Genomic DNA, 21,284 nt, shown 5'->3' with positions numbered 1-21,284 from the left:
CCTGTATACAATTCCCAATACTTGGTTGTGGCGTTCGGTATATTCTGTTCCTGCTTGCATTTTGCATCCTGCCACTATATGTTGGACTGTTTCTGAGGTTTCTTTGCATAATCTGCACCTTGGGTCTCGTCTTGTGTGGTAGATTCATGCTTCTATGAATCTGGTACTTATATACATGGCAAAAATAATATTGGGTAGTAAAACCCTCCACATACCCATAGATGATGTCTCCTGCTGGAATGGCGCTGGCCCTGACAGCGGTCAATAAACAGCGGTGTTCCACTATGTACACTCATTACATCCAGTTACCTCCAAAGCTGCTCAATGGGGGTGTTAGGTGCCAGCGCTCACCCATCTGATATTGATAACCTGTCCTAGGATTGGTCATCCAAATGATACCAGTGGAAAATAAATGTTTAAAGTGCAACGTGCCATGAATAGATGACTGCAGGCCTTGGCGTGACCATTGTCCACCTCTCGTCCATTCATTGAGTGAAGCACCTCCTGGTGCACCATTATGGCTCCAGTCAATTACTTTGGATGGAACCTTTAAATATATTACCGCAAACCTTTTTTCATGTTTGTGTAGCAACAAGAAGCCGGGTTATTACTCTCCGTGCTCTCGGCAATTACAGGCAGTAATGTATTCGGTGACATTCTACAGGAATATTACTTTCTAATATTGTGTGCTGTACTGCTCGCGTGCATATTAATCTCCCCCGGCGCCGGGCACAGCTGCTGCTGACATTTCATGGTGATGGGTAAACGGCGTGTTTCATTTCAGAGCTCAGGTCAAACTTTTTTCTGTTAGTGGAGGTAAATACTCTGAATAGGCAATCTGCAGACGATACATTTGCTTCGCTCAAGTGATACTGAGGCTTTTCTCTCTTTGCGGCGTAATGGGTTAGGCCTCGTACGTGGTTTTCTACCCTTGTGTTAGCCGTGTTACTAAAGCTCTGCCTAGCCACTGCGAGCCAGTGACCGTAAGATTTGGTTTCACAATTGAGTGGACATTTTCAGGTTGGAAATGGCTTGTCAACAATCTCTACATAGGTACCGGGGATGGAACTTGCATCCAGAGAAATTCCAGTGGATAAGTCATAAGTGAGTGAGATGAGAATACAAATATTAGAGTTCCCCTACATTTTCGATGGCTGTCATGCCTCTCCATTCACATCAACACTCGACCATGTTCATCTGTTTTCTGTAGGGAGAGAAAGGAGAAGGCTAAAGCCCGAGGCCTCATGTAGCAACAGATTGAGGAAAGGAACAAAAAATAGCTTAATATGTATGGGAACACTGGCCGACTGATGGTCAGGAGAGGTATCAGTCACTTATATCTGATTTCCGACAACTTTCTTCTTGCGCTCTAAAGACTCCCATACACTTTAGATAACTGTTGCCCTAACAAGGTTTGGCTGATATTTCTGCCATTTGATGTCTTGCTTGAATCTCCTGCACACATGAGCACCTGCCCTGCCGAATGCTAGGAATGCTGTATTCTCTATGACAGAGCCACTGCTACTAGACATCTCTAGTAGCTGATTATCTCTTTGAGAATAAAAAGATTGGCAGTCCAAAATCGGAAATGTTCTGTCCTCCAATGTCTTTTGGGTTAAAGTCAGGGTACTTCATTCACATTTGAATGTTAGCCAGTTCAGTTGATACTAATCTAATGTGTATGTGATCCCCTCATTCTCACCCCACAGATGATGTCAGGGAACCAAAGGGTCTGCTGGTTCTGATTTCAGAATGTCTTTCCTTGTTTCCCCTAAGAAATAAGCCCTCGCCAGAGATGTCTGATGGCGACTCAAGGACAGCGCTGACTATTTTTCCATTTATGCATTCTATTGTTCCTACCCATTCAAAATCCATTTCTTTTAACTGTTACAGTGCTAAGTTGAGATGGATTGTCCAAGATTAGAAAAAAACACGTCTGCCTTCTTTCAATACCATGACCCGCTTTTCTCAAGCTGTAATGTGCTTCTAAGCACTAAAGCAGTCACTTTATGACGTCAAATAAAAAAACATGGTCAAATTTAGATCAAATGTATATCAATGAAAGACTGTAAAAGAGTATACAATTCCATATATAGTTTTGTTCAGGAGTTATACATTACAGTGGACACAGAAAGTATTCAGACCCCTTTAAATTTTTTACTCTTTGTTTCATTGCAGCCATTTGGTAAATTCAAAAAAGTTATTTTTTTTTTCATTAATGTACACTCTGCACCCCATCTTGACTGAAAAAAAACAAATGTAGAAATTTTAGCAAATTTATTAAAAAAGAAAAACAGAAATATCACATGGTCATAAGTATTCAGACCCTTTGCTCAGACACTCCTATATAAGTCACATGCTGTCCATTTCCTTGTGATCCTCCTTGAGATGGTTCTACTCCTTCATTGGAGTCCAGCTGTGTTTAATTAAACTGATAGGACTTGATTTGTAAAGGCACACACCTCTCTATATAAGACCTCACAGTGCATGTCAGACCAAATGAGAATCATGAGGTCAAAGGAACTGACCAAGGAGCTCAGAGATGGAAATGTGGCGGGGCACAGGTCTGGCCAAGGTTACAAAAGTATTCTTCAGTACTCGAGGTTCCTAAGAGCACAGTGGCCTCCATAATCCTTCTGGTGTCCCAAACATCTTCCTAGACCTAGACATCCAGCCAAACTGAGCAATCGTGGGAGAAGAGCCTTGGTGAGAGAGGTAAAGAAGAACTCCAGTAGAAGATCTGCAAGGAAGAATGGCAGAGGATCCCCAAATCCAGTTGTGAAAAACTTGTTGCATCATTCCCAAGAAGACTCATGGCTGTACTAGCTCAAAAAGGGTGCTTCTACTCAATACTGAGCAAAAGGTCTGAATACTTATGACCATGTGATATTTCAGTTTTTCTTTTTTAATAAATTTTTTTTAAAAATTCTACATTTCTGTTTTTCTTTCAGTCAAAATGGGGTGCAGAGTATACATTGAGAAAAAAATGAACTTTTTTGAATTTACGAAATGGCTGCAATGAAACAAAGAGTGAAAAATTTAAAGAAGTATGAACACTTTCCGTTCCCCTTGTAAATGATGCCTGGGGGGAGATTATTGAAAGAATAGTCCTTGTTGATGTTAAGAGACTGAAGCGTCAAATTAAGACTTAACGTAGCATATCATCTGCCATATCCAGTAGCTTAAAGAACTACATATAGCATTTGCATAGTTGTAAGTTACTGTTAGAGGCATCTATATAGTGGATGACAGAAAAACAAACTCAGAAAAGAGACCAAGAAAGGTGTAGAGATGGGACAAAGCTTTGGACAAAATAAAGTCTGTCATGTGTTAGCTCTGACCTGTAAGCTCATTCAATACTATTGAAGCCAACATCTGTCCATGGTTGGTGAAGTGAGTTTTGTAAACAGTCGACTATTCTAATCCTCTAGATGCATTGGCCTATCTCCTGTGAAGACAAAAGTTTGGGCATGTAACACATATTGTGTTTTGGTCCAAGTACGGTGATATATGGACTGTCTGGGGGGGTCCCCTGATCTGAACTTGACAACCTCTATACAACTATAGCTCTTGATGCATGCTCGAAATATGAAACACGGATGTTGGAAGCCGATCTAAATCCAGCATACCCAATATTTTTTTCCTCATCGTCTGTCATTGTTAGAGTGCTAAACTGGGTCAAGTCAAACTGGGTCCATATACATTTGTCAGCCAGTTTTACCAAATTTGGGGGGTTCGGAAGATATTCATCTAATAAGTATGGCCACCATTAGTAAACGAGTCTTTCCTACTAAAACATTTTCCTTTAAAGGAGTTTTCCAGTCAGTATCACCACTCTATCACTTTCCTCCAAATATCTAATGTGACGACATAAGCCAATGTTTCTATGTACATTGTGAGACAGTAGCCCCCAAGAGATTTAATGCCCCCATAGACATTAGACTTAAGTCTGCTGCACCCACCGATATCGACGGATTCGTCCCACAGCCTAATGTCTATAGGGACACCGGTCGACTTATAGTCGGGAGAGAAGTGGATCACACGTCTGATTTTGGACTGCTGATCTTGTTGTTCTCCCTGAGACAAGTCGCTGGCAGACATGTTATTCAGCATAGAGAACACAGGAGCACTCGGCCAAGTGAATGCTCCTGTGTATGGGACTAAAGCATCTTTCGGCCAGACTTAAAATCAGAAGAAGTGACACATTTAGACACGTAAATGTATAAATATGTGATTCTTCAGATTTTGTGTTAGTCTTGCCTGATGAAGAGACCTGAGTAGTCTCGAAAGCTTGCAATTTGTTACCATCAATTAAAAGGTATCAACCACTGATGACTCTCAATTCTGAATATTTTTCTATCTACTGGCTAACACGGTACAAAAATATTTATCTTTCCTGTATCAAGAAGTGACACATCATCCATCTCTGAATTGTTGCACACATTCCGGAAATCATTTTGAACTACACGGATATGTGTTGCTACAACAAAAGAGAAAGATTTTACCAATAGCAAAGAGAGGAGATCACCCTGCATAGGAACAAATCATTTGCCTCTGTAGCACTTGACCATAGGCCTAAAAATTAAGGTTTGTTTTCAAGCTAGAAATGAGACTTTGTACTTAGGAGTTATGTTTACTCCAGTCAGTGATAAGGTAATCAGATTTATGGACGCCCACTCATGTCCTAGAATCAGTGCCGAAGATAAGGAGAGATTACCGGACACAGGACCCTCTGCTCACTCTGCACTATTTCGGAATATTTTTCAGGTCAAACTGGACAAAACAAAAACTCTTGCATAACTTTTCACAGGTGACAAGGTATCACAAGGCCTCACCAATATTATCAGACTATTGCCGAAATCCATTATTAACGGGTATATGTGTAATATGTCTTGTGTACAATGAAGCCAAGCAAAAGCCAAATATAATGCTGTGCCCATGTAGTGCTGAACCACTACAGAGGTGAGAACATGAAGTCATAAAGACACTGATGGTGGCAGAACTGTGGGAAATAATCTTTTGTTAAACACTTCTCCACCCCTATCCTCTCTGAAAGTTGAGTCATATTTTCAAGACACCATCATAAAATACATACACACTGCAATGGGGATTTTCTGCCATTTTCTATCTACCTCATTATAAACACTTTGTATATCTTTATAACCTATGTGCAATAAAATTGAATACATTTGTAAAAATCCTCTTTCTATTGTGGTTATATTTCCACTTACTAGACATTTTGATGTCATTAGGAGTTGGTTATACAATTATCGATTTAGATCATTGTGTTTTTTTGTTTGGTGCTAATTTTTTTTTCGAGCAGGCCGAGGTCTCTCAGCACCCGAGCATGCTCAGATAACATTTTATCAGATAACGTTCACTCATCACTACTCTTCATGAAAGAGTCCATCATCTTAAGGACGTTGTGTGCACATAACATTTGTTTTCATTTTTTTGTGGAGCTTTTTCAGGCGGATCCCGACTGAAAAAGCAGTCATGTCCACATACCCTAATTTTGGAAGTTCCATAGTTTTTTGGCCTAAGGTTGTAGACAAGGGACTAAACTGGGAGCTCTCTCTATTACACTCACATGCTCTAATAAGACTTATGATACAGAGGCAGACATACCCTTCTGTAACCGTCACATGGCACAAGAATTTGGTCAGTTTTTTTTCCGTGGAATGGCGAAACAACACAGTGCTTGTGAGTGATAATGGACTTAATTTCCACTTGGGTCAGATTCTCGTCAGTGTATGGTCTGAACAGCACAAGATTTCCACCCTCTCTCGATCATGTGATTGTTGATATCCTGAGACTAATGGGGATGGGAGGCAGGAGCTGTGCTCTAGGGGCTGTAGGAGGGTCCAGACAGATCTGCAGGGAAACCGTAGAATGCTGGAACTTGCAGCACGCTGCAGAAATGTGTAAGTGAAAAATAAAATCTCACCTTTTTTATTTTGATTTTTGGAGAGTATTGCAATTATTTTTTCTTTCCTTGGATTATCCCTTTATATAATGTTAACATGCACTAAACATGAAAATAAACCGTTATAATAAACATGCTATTCTGCACCCAATTAATGCCTTCAGTTATGAAGTTGCATCCCATTAGGCATTGCCGTGGTGTATAGACAATATAGAAAGGATATAGATGGTGCAGGATGGAAATAGAATTAATAAGGGTGACTGCCCATGCTGAGGATTATGTTGCAGAAAGTTGAGCAATGACCCATTCAGATGAATAGAACTGATTTTCAGTTGCAGAATTTCCTGGCGTTTCACCCTAAGGTGAGATTATTACAGTGCATTTCCTTTTTTGTTTTTATGTTATACTTGATTTAAATACATTGGGAAATTCCTTCAAACTCCCGTTCTTTGGTTTGGAAATCAGGTGTCGGAATGCAGATTTTATTACGGCAGCCTGTATTCTGTCTACAGTATAACAAACCATCTTAAAATATCTTAAACAGTGGATTAGAATTTCCCATGGCTTCCTATTTCTGATTTTAAAAGCAGCCAGTCTAATACTAGGTGGCTATTTAAAGGGAAACTGTTATGTTGAAAATGGTATCTGATCTGCCGGCGGGATGTTATAGAATAAGAGATGATCAGATTGATAAACTTATTTATTGGGAAAAGACTCGGTAAAACTTGTAATTTATATCATTGAAATGCTTGGTGCTAGAGTCCTGTGGGCAGTCCTATTCAATGATTGACAGTGTTTCCTGTATAAATAGGACCGCCCACTGGACTCTTCTGCCTACAAACACCAGGGTTTCAATGAATAAATTATAAGTTATACTTAATCTTTTCTAACAAACCTACATATCATTCTTCTCAGCTTTCCCTGCTCTACACCGTGCTGTCTACAGATCGGGCTGCATGTACAAACAGGACAGGTTCCCTTTAAGAGTTGGTGAATTGCCCTTTTTGTGATATAGTAAGAATCCACCCAGTAAAAGCTTCATATGCATTGGACTTTCAACGTGTACGTACGACGATATTGACGCGTACATATGTATATGTTTAAGACCGCCAACTGTTGGCCGGGAGAGATGTCAATCGTGCATGTCCGATTTTGGACTAACGATCCCATTGTTATTCCGGAGATAAGTCCCCGGCAGAGATATATCTGGTTCCGGCTTTCTCATGAGAGCACAGGAGCGCTCGGGCAATCGAGTGTTCCTGTGTATGAGAGAGTCTGCTGAGATGGCTTTATGCCAAATCATCGTTCAGTCAACAGTCATCTAATGTGTATGACCGGCGTTTGATATTCAATTCCTTTTGGTTGCCATAAAAACCCAGAATAAATTATAGAGCACCATATGCATTGAATGTCATTTACAGCATTTTGATTCTTTTTCCGTGTCCTTTAAAGAAGCACTCCTTTCAAAATTTTTATCCTCTTATTATACAGCACTGTGTACTTACAATTGCTCATCATTTTTCCCTTCTACTCAGCTAATTTTTCACTTTTCCATTAGGTCTATGGCATCACGTGATTAAAAACCAACTACATGAATCAATCTTTCTAAGCTCTATGGTAAAACAGGAGGTCAATTTCCCCGGTATGAGTCATAAGTCACTGCAAACATCTATGGCAGGGGGTGGAGGGAGCAGCTGGGTCAGAGGTTGAAGAGGGGAATGATAAATGCAGGGACAAGAGACTTCCTGTTTCTACATGGAGCAGAGAAACTCAAAGAATTAGCTGGGTAGAAAGGGAAAATGAGCAATTGTAAGTTCACAGTACTCTATAATACGATGACTGCAATATTTTAAGAGGATACAAACTTTGTTGTTAGTGCTTCTTTACCTAGTGTAGTTTAGTGACGCTCAATAAACTCTTACCAATTACTTTACTCCTATGAATATAACAATGCATTTATATGGTTGACTTTGCTTGTCATAAAAGTGCATGCTCATCTCATGAGTCACCCGGAAAGCTCGGGGACACATCCTGTTGCATGAGATATACAGGAATTCTAATCTGCATAGTGCTATAATTTTTATGTGGGAGGGAGAGGCTTAAAGAGCCAAGAATCTGGGGATGAAAATCAAGTCCGTTTATGATTAAACCTGCAGATTTGGACACTGGACTATGTTGCAATGGTAGTTGAGAAAACCATTGCAATGTATATTTTCTGCTGGCCCAGGATTCTCTCTTGTCTTTATTAGCTCTGATATTTTTTTTATTATTATTTTGTAAACCATATCCATTAGAATCTATACTTATAGAAGTGTATTTCTTATTATAGTGTTCGCTGTTACCATAGTGCATGGAATCCATAATAACTAAGCTACAAAACGAGATTCTATGGACACAAATGACACTTTTCTGGGGAAAAAATAAATTAACGGAAAATAAATTTTCTTCTACATACATCAGCAGCCAGTTGGTAATCCATGTATTTCTAAGTTTGCTCTGCAAATCTTACATTCTTGCAAAGTTTACTGCAAAATGGAATAAATTGCAACAAATTTCATATAATGCATATATGGTACCTATGTCATCTTTTTGCATGGTGGCCAGGTATTGTTACATGTTAAGACATGGCTACTGTGTACTTTTTGCTGGGATTTAAAATGCTCTAGTGTAAACTTTCTAAGTAATAACTTGTAGAATTTGCTTTAGACCTTTTCAGCTGTCATTGTGAAGTGTCAATTCCCATAATTTCATGATGCCTTTGAAAGACACTGTTTGTTTTTTCTCTGATTCTTGACTTTTTTTCTTTTGCTAAAAAACTTATATAGATGGAGGTTATAGTGGTCATATCTAGATGGGCCTAAAGGTGTCTCTGCCCTATTAGTCATGGTTGTTAGAATCACGTGTAGCAAATATTGTATTAAGGTCCAATTGTTGGATCAGCATTGGACCTCCAATGATCAAAAGGATAGGGAACTTTTATCCCCCCCCTCTTCGTTCTCCCCTAGCCACAGGACAAAGACCAGGAGGAGTTGACTGGTGCGGCTAGTCATGCATGATGCTTACGATACAAAGATAGCTGAGTGCAGCACGGCTTACTGCTAGCTTTGCAGTGCCATAGACTTTGAATGGATCAGCAGCAGTGTGCGTTACCGGCCGCTCCCCAATTCCCCTGACTGCAAGATGGCTCATTGGAGAACAGAGGACACAAGTTCCTGGCAATCTGTAGAGTTCACAGTAGTGGGACCCACATGAATCTAGAAATCATAATCTATTCAGTGGATTAGTGATAATTTATGGAGGCATTGTTGCCCCTTTAAGTCACCTCTTTGTGTGATAGACAAAAGTTAGAGCAGCAATCCGGCGTTTTTTTGTCACCCCTGGAAAGTTATCACTAATCTATGTTCCCGGCCCCTAGTATTATACTTACCAGCCGACATCTTCTGCTTTTTTCGGTGCCTCTACAAGTCTGTCCTACCATCCCATGACCACAGCTCCTGCTTGACTGGAAGTCAAAAGTAACAGTTACAAGCTCTCAGTATAAGTCTATGAGATCCTCGGCTTACAGAGAGTTTTGACTTCCAACTCACCCAACAAACATTGGCGCGATCCGGCAGATCACAACCAGAAGAAGACGACAAGAGTGGCACCGAGAACCGCAGAAGACGACCGGAGTGGCACCTAGAACAGCAGATGACGACGGCTGGTAAGTATATTACTTACAGGGGATAGGGCAAATGTATTACTGATACTACTCTGGCGGTAAAAATTAAAAAAAAAACTGCCAGAGTGGTTCTTTAATGACATCTTACTCCTATAGTCATATATAATTTTAATAACCATCAGTTTTGAGCCAGGGTCACTTCTTACTAGGAAAATGTAAATAACCATTTTTTTTGGTTTTATGGTTCATCAAGAAGTTGGTTTGCAATATTGGCGGCCTCCTATTTCTCCTGGAACAAGGAGCTGCAATAATTGACTACTGTGCAAAATATACAATTCTATATGGCACGAAATCTGGTGATTATCTATTTGTTATCGCAAATATAACTCCAAGCAGCATATATACTTTAAAACATTTTTTTTGGAATTGTCATAAATAATAGGTGGTTTTCCGTCAGTGCTCACAGATCTTGCTTTGTGTTTCTTCAGCTTGCACCAGTCCTTGTCTCAAGAAGTGAACCTGAAGGAGCAGTTCTCCAGGACAATCAGCCTATACGATGATGCTTTAAAAAACAGAGGAGAGCTTCTTAAAGTAACGCATCAGCAGAATGAGGAATTGGGACGTCAACTGCATGAAGTCCAGTGTCAGAATACTGAGCTGAAGGAATCCGTGCGAAAGGCAACCACTTGTCAAAAAGAAATGGAAGACAAGGCACACAAGTAAGTCCAATTACCTTCCATTCAGAAAATTACTTCTAAAAGATACTTGTCCTTCAAGTGGATCTTACAACCTATAAAACACAAAGCCCCTACTCATCATTTGGGGGGGGGGGGGGTTAGGTCCCTTTTCTGTTTTCTCTTGTGGTACTTGTTGCGTTTTTTTGTACCAAATTCTTTAAAATAGTGCACGTGGTTCATCAATTTTGCGCAAAGTTAAAAATAGTTTTTTCGTTGTCTTTTCTACCACATTTTAGAGCAAAAAATAAAATTGCACATTTTGTAAAATTAAACATTTTCCAGCGAACAGAAAATCATTTCAGGTGAGGGGACTGGAGTAAACGCATGCAAAAATGACAGAGGAAAACATCTGAAAAGTGTAAACCCCACTCACAATTGTGAACAAAAGAAACCCAGATGAACACACAAAAAAGTTAAGGCACAAATGAAAAGATGAATATGGCACAAAACAAAGAAAAAACAGTCACAAAAATTGGCAAAAATATAATCATAAAAACAATGATGAATGGTCCCTAAAAGTTCCTTGATGTTAAAAATCTTAAAAAGACAAACTTATATATACAACGTATAAGTCATTCCGGAAAGCTTTCTTGACCTCCAGGGCAAAATCCATAAAAATATCCATTCTGTTAAATGGACCTCAAAAGGGGTATTGCTTTTCCAAATGTGTCTAGAATGGGCAAAGTTTTGTGTTTTAGCCATAGTGGTCTCTGACAAATGTCTCTCATGAATGGGGATTCAAAAGTTTAGAAGTTTGACTATTGAATAGGTGTGTCTGCTGTAGCTCTTTGGACTTCCATTTGTGGTCTATTACACGAAGGTTGTGTAATTTTCAAAACGTCAAAATTCGTTGAGTATCTTGGCTAGTATAAATTAGCGATTAAGGAAGCCTACTCTGTCGAGAAGACTTGATTTTTGACATGGTACAACTCTATAGCATACACTCTATCCCCTATTTTGTCTCCGGCCACCAACTGTAGAGGAAGATGGATGAAGCCAAGGAACTGTATGTATAGAGATCTTCTCTGGAGGGATTCCATTTTGTGCACATTGGCTTCACTTGTACAGTTTTGTTAAGGTATGGTCACACAGAGTTATTTGACATAGCTTTTGGAACAAATTCTGCTCCAAAATCCACATCCCAAACTTCTTTGAATAAGCTTCCCATAGATTTCAGTTGGAAAAGCACATTCATCGTGCACATGGTGATGTTTATTTCCAGTGGGGAAAAAAGGAGCAACATGTCAATTCCTGAGGTGTTTCTGTTTGAAAAAAGGTCCAAGTCTGATCACAGAATCAAAAGAAGCTGAAAAAGTGTCCCCATATACAAAAAGCACAGAAAAAAATAGTAAAAAAAAAACAGTTTTTGATGCTATATTTGGACCTAAATTTTTCAGCCAGAAAAATCCACATCCAAAATGGCATGTGGACACCCTTTAAGGAAGATTGAAGTTTTTTCATAGATTTGTAACTATTATGATATTTCTTAGTATTAAAGGGAATCTTCCAGTAGAATCAACCTTTCTAAGCCATCTATATGAGCATGTAGGTCATAGGAAGTGGAATAAAATGATACCTTGATATCTTATTTCAGAGTAATCCACATGTAAATGAGCTGCTCAGATCTATGGGCCGTACATAGATCTCCCCGAGAAACTGCCTCCAGGGCTTATTTAAAATGTAAGGGGGCATTACCAGTGTAAGAGACATATAATGACTGACATCCTTCTCTGCTTATGTCTCACACTAGTAACTCACACCGCATTCCGCTATATCCACTTCATGTTGTACCACTGTCTCCCTTCTCCTATAGACAAAAGTCATTTCCCCTTTCTCTCTCTGGATCATTGGATCATTAGTGTTTTTATCCCTCCATATACTGGTATAAGTGGACACTCTGCATTTTTTTAATCCAAGAAAGACATTCCACACATATCCTATTCTCAGCCTGACGAAGGGTACATTACCCGCTATACTTCACTTTGCAGTATAATACCTTTTTTTTTTTGGATACGAGAGTAGAAAAGTAAAAGCATTTTATTCCTTTTCTTGTTGTGCTATTCCTTTATACAATAGTCATTTACTTACTTCAATGCATCTTGCCACAGATGTCGTAGAGAACGATTAATGATGGAACAAGTCTTGCAACATCTTTCTAAAGCACATTAAGCCACTTTCAGACACATTCGATAAAGTTACCCAATAAAGTGTCCATATTCCCATGTCTCGGAGCCACCCCTGCATGTTCCTGTGTAAATAATGACATCATGTGCTTAAATGTGAAGTCCTCCAAGTAGCAATCAATATGTTGTATTGATGTGACCAAAGTAACAAGTTTTAATAGATCTTGCTCAGCAGGATAATTCCACCCACATCATTATAATGTTGGGAATGAGAACCATTACTATGCTCTTTGTGCCGTAGTTATCAGTGCCTGGAGCTGAAAATGTTATTTAATTAATGTTTCATTTTTATTTTGTTATTACTCTTCTTCATCAAGCAATAAATCTATTAGGACTGGTCCTAGTAATCCCATGCTTGCCCTATCTACAATCATGGCCAAATCGTTTTGACATCAACACAATTTGGCAGGCACGGTACTGTATAAGAAACGTGCATCTGACTGCAGAGCCCCCATGTAATTAAGCTAGAAAGGAACTCTGTGCAGTGCCTCCCCCTCCCACTACTTCCCCAGGAGATTCCATAATTGGGACGCCCAACTGACCCAACGGGAAGAGAGAGGAAGGGGCATCCGACCACACCCTCAGGGGTTAAATTCAGGTGCTGGGGTCGGGGTCTTCCTCTCTCTCCTCGGCTGACCCTTAGAAGCTTTTGTCACACCCTCCCTCCCTTATAGATTTGTGGATGTGCGGCGCGTCTATTATTTAAAATTTAAATTTAAAAAAAAAAATTGTTTTGTGCAAAGTTATTATTCACATTGTTATTGTTATTATGTCACAGCGGTAGTGTAGAGGGGGGCAAGGTTCGTAACCTCTCATCAGCTTCCTTGTCCAGCAGTCAGTGACAGGACTTCCAGCTATGAGTCCATTGCAAATTGTACTTGCCTCTCTCTGCTTATTAATAAACTGTGACCGACCTGTTCAAGCCAACCATGCTTGTCGGTGTTTTGTTATTATGGGATTGGTGGGAGGCGGGAAGGCACTGCCTACGACACACAGGTCTCTGCAGCCTTTGGTTTTCACAAAGTTTACTAGTTAAGCGTTTTTAGATCTTTTAGTTAGCTGTGTCTATAGTTACTGAATTTTAATTTTAAGAATTTTGAAAGTTTGTAAACGTTTGACAAATAAATCAGGTTTATGTAATGGCTCAATATTTAGTGTCCCTTATTTTACAAGACTTCTGCCCTTCAAACTGGAAGCTGGATATCGGCTTCTGACTGATGGCCTCCCTTTCCTCTCTAAACAGTCCTAATTTCTGGATTTTTGTTTGACCACCCACTTTTTCAGGATTGACCACAGGTTCTCAATGGGATTGAGAACGGGGGAGTTTTTTGACCATTGACCCAAAATGTCAATGTTTTATTCAACGAGCCACTTAGTTATCACTTTTGACATGGTCTCCATCATGCTGGGAAAAAAAGCATTGTTCATCAGCAAATTGCTCTTGGATCATTTGGAGAAGTTGTTCTTGGAAGATGTTTAGTTCACAACAATGTTCTTAGGCAAAATAGTAAGTGAATCCCTCCATGGATGAAAAGCCCCCACACTTGAATGATCTCAGGAGACTTTACTGCTGTCATGACACAGGACTCATGGTAGTGCTCACCTTTTCTTCTTCCATCATTCTTCTAGATGTCCCAGACAGTCTTAAGGGGGCTTCATCAGAGAAAATAACTTTAGAAGATGTACAGGGATTGGATTGCAGAGGACTGGGGGTAAAGTGATTTTCTCAACAAGCTAAGGCTACTTTTAGATTTGCGTTAGGAGGCGCAGTGCCGCCGCTAAGCTCCACCCCCGGCCGTGCCTCCTCCGGTCAGCTCCTTCTATGGGCGCATGACGCTGCATGCGACCAGCGTACCCTGTTATGAAGAGGTCACCGAGGAGGATGGCAGGAATAAGCTAGGCCACCAGGAAACCAGAAAGGTTGGTAACTTAACGGATTGCAGACCCCTAATCCTAACAACACAACTACCAGTAGCTGTGGAGCATAACTACGATGCCCTAGACGCCTCGACACATCCGGAGAACTAGCTAGGCCTAAAGCAAGAAAGGTGAAATCTAAACTGGCCCCCAAACATATATTGTCGGTGAGACAAGATGAAACACAAACGCAGGCAGAAAATAGACTGAGCAAATGATGGGGTCCCAAACTGACTAGATAGGAAAGGAAAGACACTGTCTGCAATCACGCAAAAACCCTAAAAAATCCAACACGACTGATGTACCAAAAAACACTGAGGTCTCACGACCTCGCCTCCACTATATCAGCATTCTGGTATGAACTGGTAGCAAAGCAAAATAGACTAATATAACAGGGGACTGAACAAACTGACACAAGCTGTAACATATGGGGCAGGGTCCAGCACAGCCCCCAGCAGGGAGCACGCTGGACCCTCACAACAAGCAGAAAGAGGCAAAACCAGATCAGATGCAAAGGATTAGCAAATGAACAACTTAACTGAAAAATGCAGCATCAGGGCAGGAGACATCAGACATCAGAATGCACAGGAAAACTAATCACCAGCAGGGATTGAAGGAAGCCTGCTGACTTAAATACTCCAATCAGTAACCCCAGATCTCCAATCATCATCCTCAGGTGGCAGACCTCTGTCAATCTGGCCAGCTCCACTACCCACAGTAACTACCAGAGGGAGCCCTGACCCCGAAGTAAGAGAATTCACAACAGTACCCTATATTTAGCATTGGGTACGCTGGCCATGTGCTGGTATGATTTTGCTGGCGCATGTGCCCTATTGGTGCTGTGCTGAGCGCACAAAAATGCAACACGGTGCGTTTTTGTGCGCTGGGCGCAACGCCAAAAGGGCACACGCGCTGGCAAAATCATACCAGCGCACGGTCAGCATACCCAACGTTAAATATAGGGTACGCTGGTCACTTGCAGCGTCATGCGCCCATAGGAGGAGCTGACCGGAGGAGGCACGGCCGGGGGCGGAGCTTAGCGGCGGCCCTGCGCTGCGCCTCCTAACGCAAGTCTGAAAGTAGCCTAATTCAGAAAAATTAATCGGTTGAAAAATAGTATTATAGAAAAAAAGGAAGAAAATTGCTGCACCCTTAAGGGGTTGAAATGGCATCTGTCCGCAGCATTCTTACCAAAGAAAAAAAGGCACATTGAAAGGCTCTGAAAAGCGCCACGAAAAATGTTGTATTCTTCAGGAAAATGCTATGTGAAGTGTTTTCTATACTGATGGTAGCAGGTACTTTATCGTTAACAACAGATGATAAAAATAAAATAATATATTAATCTATACATACATATAATATAAGTTAGAGCTGGTAATCATCGGCACATCTCATGGAGGAACACAGCACTAAATGTCCTACCAAAGGGCGGCCCACAGCAATTTAAAATTAGAGATTACATTTTAAAATTTTTGAAAAATGTCCAATGTCCATACTGCGCTCCTCTGTGATAAAGGGGTGACATTTTGAGGACAGCAGCATCCAAGACTGAAGCTATTTGAGAGAATGCTTGCACCTCAAGTTTGTGCTTTGACGTTACTTAGTTGTCCGCTGGGCACTGAGCGCGCGGGGTCTTCTCTTCTAGGGAATGCAAGATCCACAAGGCCCTTAAACACACAGTAAAACAAAGCCCACCCACCGTCATCTTCACACAATGACCGTAAGACAGAAGAGTCACTGTCCTTTATACACCGAGCTCTTGCCTATAGACTGGAGATGCACAAACACAGAAACATCTGTTTCACTGTGGCTTCTACCATACAGGACAGAAGAATAGTGACTGCGAGACGCATAGACTGGGTGTGAAGTACATACAGCTTGGCAAATGCACATCAAGGGGGGGGGAGCAGGTTAAAACCTGGTTACCTTTTCCTAACACAGCTGTGACAAGTATGTTACTGAGAAGAATCAGTGTCGGAAGCTCAGAAAGCACAAAGAATTTAGCACCGGGGTGCGAGAGGGATGAGGGGTCTGTGAAGTACTGGGATTATCATAGAGCCAGGCAGAGAGTACACAAAACTCTTTTCAGCTCTACCAGCAGTCAGCAAAGTCACATTCTGCCTCGTCCGCCATCAATCTCTCTTGAATGTGGCATGAAGGGAACAATGTGCCCACTTAGAGCAGAGAAAGTACCTCTTGTCTGTTTATGAGGAGACCTACGATAACTTAGATGATGTGTGGGATCTCCATATATCTTGGCGACTATATGGACCCTTGAAATAAGTCTCTAAGTCCAGGTGAAGAGGTTTCCCCTATGCCCCTGTGATATCGGATGGATTCTTAGAGGGACTTTATAGACGGTCATATATTATTGTATACATAGGCAACATGTCGACCTTTTCGCCCCTCTCCATGTAGCCACGATCCCTGGGAAACATGGTCCATCTAGTCTCTGATACATTCTGACTTTTCCCACATTATCTAAAATCTTGGTCTCCTATTCTGGAGCTCATTATTCTGCACCCATTAAGCCATGTTACACCTAGGTTATGGCGCCAATTTTTACTTGATGCTATACAAAGAACGTTCCTCATGTGTTTGTGAATACGACTCCAGCCCAAAGTAACTGTTCAAACCAAGCACGGGTACTCTGTGCACCCCTGGTTTGGCCAAACAGTTCAGCGCACCTTCTTACCTACTTGTTTCTATATATCTTTTTCCCTTCTCTAGATCCTTTACTGCCAAAGCTGGAAATCAAGGAAGAGAAGGGTGATGATAGATGGAAAACAAGTAGGTGGAAAGGTGCACTGAACTGCTTTGGCCACACCAAGGGTGCACCGAGCGCCTGTGCTCCCTCTGAGCGTCTCCTTTGGACAATCCTTTAGTGTTACAAGATTGTCCTAGATAGGCAGATGTGCCCTTACTTAACTGCTCTCTAATATGTATGGGTATGTATATAAACAAATTGACAGAACCCAGTGTTTCCAGTCGTATACTGGGTAGCGGAGTGTTCGGACACTCCCTCAACAGATGATGACAGCAGAAAGATAAAATGGACTTGTCATATTTAAGTGCCCAATCCTTTCAGTCTCTCGTAGAATCCTGACAGCAGCTTACTGTTCTCTCCCCATTGAAAAAAATCTGCCCACTTAGCCAAGCACTTGTGTATATAGCTGGGTCAGCAGTTGGCTGCACGAGTGTTTTGTCAGCAATTATCTAAATGGTATAGACACCTTTAACCCAACATATGACGAGTTGTATGGTGTAGATTCAGGATAGGAAAAATGTGGTCAGACAATCTGCGCTGTGAATCACTAAAAACTCGGATTATTAATACAGTGGTCTTTAGTCTACGCGTTTCAGAGTCTCACAGAACTCCTTCCTCAGGAAAAAACTACCTGAGGTACCTCTGATAACACAGCGATCCAGCCACCTGACCACTGCAGCTAATCACACGCCCCAGCGATCACGTGACCAATGAATGGGACGTTATGATACGGCCTACCAAAGTAGCTTGTGCCAAGTCCACAGGGGTGATGGCAGGCGAGTATGCCTTATTTCGCTACCATGGCATTTTTTTTATTTTGAATGCCTGAAAAGTTTTTCATGGAGCTGGATAATCCCTTTAACATTGTTGAAGAAGAGTTTATTGTTGGACACATCTGTAAGTTTATTACAGGGTGCCTTGCTGCTGTCATGATCCCGGTTGGATTATGACAGATAAATGCACTAGTAACCTTTTTTTTTCCTTCAAGCCTTTGACTTTAAGGTAGTTTTGCCCCCGGTGGCCATTAGGCTCATTGCACTGTGGTGATTTCAGTTCTAGTTTTGCCCACGGTGGCCGGTAGGGTCATTGCACTCTGGTTTCTTTAGTTTAGTGCACGTGATTATCACTAACAGGTGTGATTGCTCTAGTTTAACTATATAGGTGTATCTTGTTCTCTCACTCACTGTTGGTCATTTCCAACCAAGTCTGGTGGAGGAAGGAACTACAGAGAGGAGTTCCTTGCAGCTCAGGCAGAGCTCTGGTGTAGCAGCTATTCTGGAGGAAAGCTGCATTCTGGTGGTGGACTTTGTTGCTGGGAGCAAGAGCAACAGAGCAAAGCTAAGTGGTGTTACCCCTGTTTTGTAACTTTCCTTTTTGTGTGTTTCATTGCAGTGGTGGGATTAGTTTCTGCACTGTCCATTTCACTAGAAAGGGCTAGGTGCAGGGCGAGCTAGGGTTTTTAGGTTCCTGATTGGCGCCCGGTGCGGAACCGGCCTAGGGATCGTTAGGTGTTGTGAGTTAATTTTCCCCTTCACCGTCGATGTCTGATGAACTCCCTCTTCTGGTGAAGGAAGGTAGTGAGGCTGATTACCAAACACCTGATCTGGTAGATGATGACTGGGTAACAGGAAATTCTGACTGGATATAAGGCAGCCGACGCACTTCTGAGTCGCTGGTGATTTCTCTGCTGGATTCTTGGAGACCAGTCTGATTCCTGCTTCCCAAAGATAAGTTTTTGCTCTGCTTTTGAACTTATTAGTTTTGTTTTGTTTACCTTGTTTTTTGGAGCTCAGCCATCCCCGGTCGGGGGTGTGCTAGTTCCATTTTTGTCTCTGATCAGTTTGTCTCTTTGCTCTGTCTTCAGAATTTACCTGAGTGCTGATATAGTCTTTTTGAAGTCCTAGCGACTTCAGGGCCTGTTTTTCCTATCAGACGGTTGGGACATTTTTTGGTAGGGTTTTTTACGGATTGCAGACAGCAGCTTTTCTATCCTGTCCTTTTTAGTTAGCTTGGGCCCCTTCGTTTGCTCAACCTATCTTTCTATCTGTGTTAGTGTTTTCATCTTGCTTCACCGTCATTATATGTTGGGGGCTGCCTATTGCTTTGGGGTCTGCTCTGGGGCAGTTTAGATTTCCCCTTTCTTTCTTTAGGCCTATTTAGTTCTCTGGCTGTGATCTAGGGGTCTAGGGCATCGTAGGAACCCCCCACGGCTACTGTTATTTGTTGTGGATAGGATCAGGGGTCTACAATCCGATAGCTACCAACCTCTCCGGTTTTCTGGACTTAGCTTGTATTTTTGTTTTTTCCTCCTTCGGTGACTCATTCATAACAGAATCACCAGCCATACTGCAGATCCTAGGGTACTCAATAGCAGTAAAGAATTATAAAAAAAAAAAGAGAGTTTGTCAGATTTTTTTTTTTTTTGTGTGTGTATATTTTTTCCTCTATGTCTCTGAGGCCGTAGGGGGAATTTTTTTTTTTCTTTCATAATGGAGATGAAGCAATTGTCTGATCGTGTGGAGCAGCTCACTGCTGAAGTGCGGGGAATTTCCGCCTATCTTGCTCATTCACATGCTGCTGAACCAAAGATTCCTACTCCTGATGTGTTTTTTGGGGATCGGTCTAAATTTTTGAATTTTAAGAATAATTGTAAATTATTTTTTGCCTTGAAGCCTAACTCGTCGGGGAGCTCTGCACAGCAGGTTAAAATTGTCATCTCTTTGTTGTGCGGCGATCCCCAGGATTGGGAGTTTTCTTTGAAACCTGATGATCCTATTCTTACTAATGTGAACGCATTTTTTCAAGCCTTGGGGTTGTTGTATGATGAACCTAATGCTATTGATCAGGCTGAAAAGGCCCTGTTGGCATTGAGCCAGGGTCGGGATTCTGCAGAGTTGTACTGTCAAAAATTCCGAAGGTGGGCGGTCCTTACTACCTGGAATGATGGTGCCTTGGCAGCTCTCTTTCGGAAGGGTTTGTCAGAAACTGTAAAAGATACTATGGTGGGATTTCCTGTTCCCTCTGGTCTTGTCGATTCTATGTCACTAGCCATTCAGGTTGATCGGCGTTTGCGTGAACGCAAAACTGCACGAGAGGTGTTGCCACCTGTTGAACAAATGTCTGAACCTATGCAATGTGAGAGTTTTGTCTAGGGCGCAACGTCAGGAGTTCAGAAGGCGTAATAAGCTGTGTTTCTTCTGTGGTGATGCCTCGCATATTTCTGTCTGCCCTAAACGAGAGAAACGTTTTGCACACACATTTGCTGTGGGTGGTGTTCAACCTAAGTTTCTTCTGGCAATTACTCTGATCTGCTCCCTGTCCACATTTTCCGCTAAGGCTTTTGTGGATTCGCGAGCAGCTCTGAACCTGATGGACTTGGATTTTGCTAAACGTTGTGGATTTCCTATGACACCTCTGCGGACGCCTATCCCTTTGAGGGGTATTGATGCTACTCCTTTGGCGAAGAATAAACCTCAGTTTTGGACCCAGGTGGTAATGCGGGTCGCCCCAGACCATCAAGAGAATTGCAGATTTTTGGTGTTGCATAATTTGCATGATACCATTGTTCTGGGGTTTCCCTGGTTGCAAATACATAATCCAGTTTTGGATTGGAAATCTGTGTCTGTGGTGAGTTGGGGTTGTCGGTGTGCCCTTGGTGATGCTCCTGTTTTCTCCACCTCTCCCCAGTCGCATGATGTTCCTGACTATTTGGCTGATTTTTATGATGTATTTAGTGAGAATGAGTCTGCGTCTTTGCCTCCTCATAGGAGTTATGACTGTGCAATTGAGCTGAGCCCTGGGTGTAAATTTCCCAAGGGTCGACTTTTCAATTTATCTGTTCCCGAGCACGAGGCTATGCGATCCTATATTAAGGAGTCGTTGGAGAAGGGTCATATTAGACCATCCTCTTCACCCTTAGGTGCTGGGGTTTTTTTCGTGGCTAAGAAAGATGGGTCATTAAGGCCTTGTATTGAATATCGTTCCCTCAACAAAATTACTGTTAAATATCAGTATCCGTTACCCCTGATTTCTGATCTATTCTCCAGAGTTAAAGGTGCTTGCTGGTTTACAAAGCTTGACCTCAGGGGGGCGT

At 41.6% G+C, this 21,284-nt stretch overlaps 1 protein-coding gene across 14 annotated transcripts in view; it reads left to right on the top strand.

The window, feature by feature from the left end:
* Positions 1–21,284, top strand: part of MIPOL1 (mirror-image polydactyly 1) — a 606,483-nt gene that overhangs the window by 556,187 nt on the left and 29,012 nt on the right. For all 14 annotated transcript variants that reach the window (XM_073554200.1, XM_073554193.1, XM_073554192.1 and 11 more), the window contains one exon: positions 10,076–10,306. In XM_073554200.1, coding sequence (XP_073410301.1) covers positions 10,076–10,306 — 231 coding nt within the window. The remainder of the gene's footprint in view (positions 1–10,075; positions 10,307–21,284) is intronic.

This window comes from Dendrobates tinctorius, unplaced genomic scaffold (assembly GCF_039654945.1).
Source record: "Dendrobates tinctorius isolate UK_male_01 unplaced genomic scaffold, ASM3965494v1 ptg000208l, whole genome shotgun sequence".
Lineage (NCBI taxonomy): Eukaryota > Metazoa > Chordata > Amphibia > Anura > Dendrobatidae > Dendrobates > Dendrobates tinctorius.
Note: the sequence above shows the minus strand (reverse complement) of the source record. Positions and strands in the feature narration are given on the sequence as shown.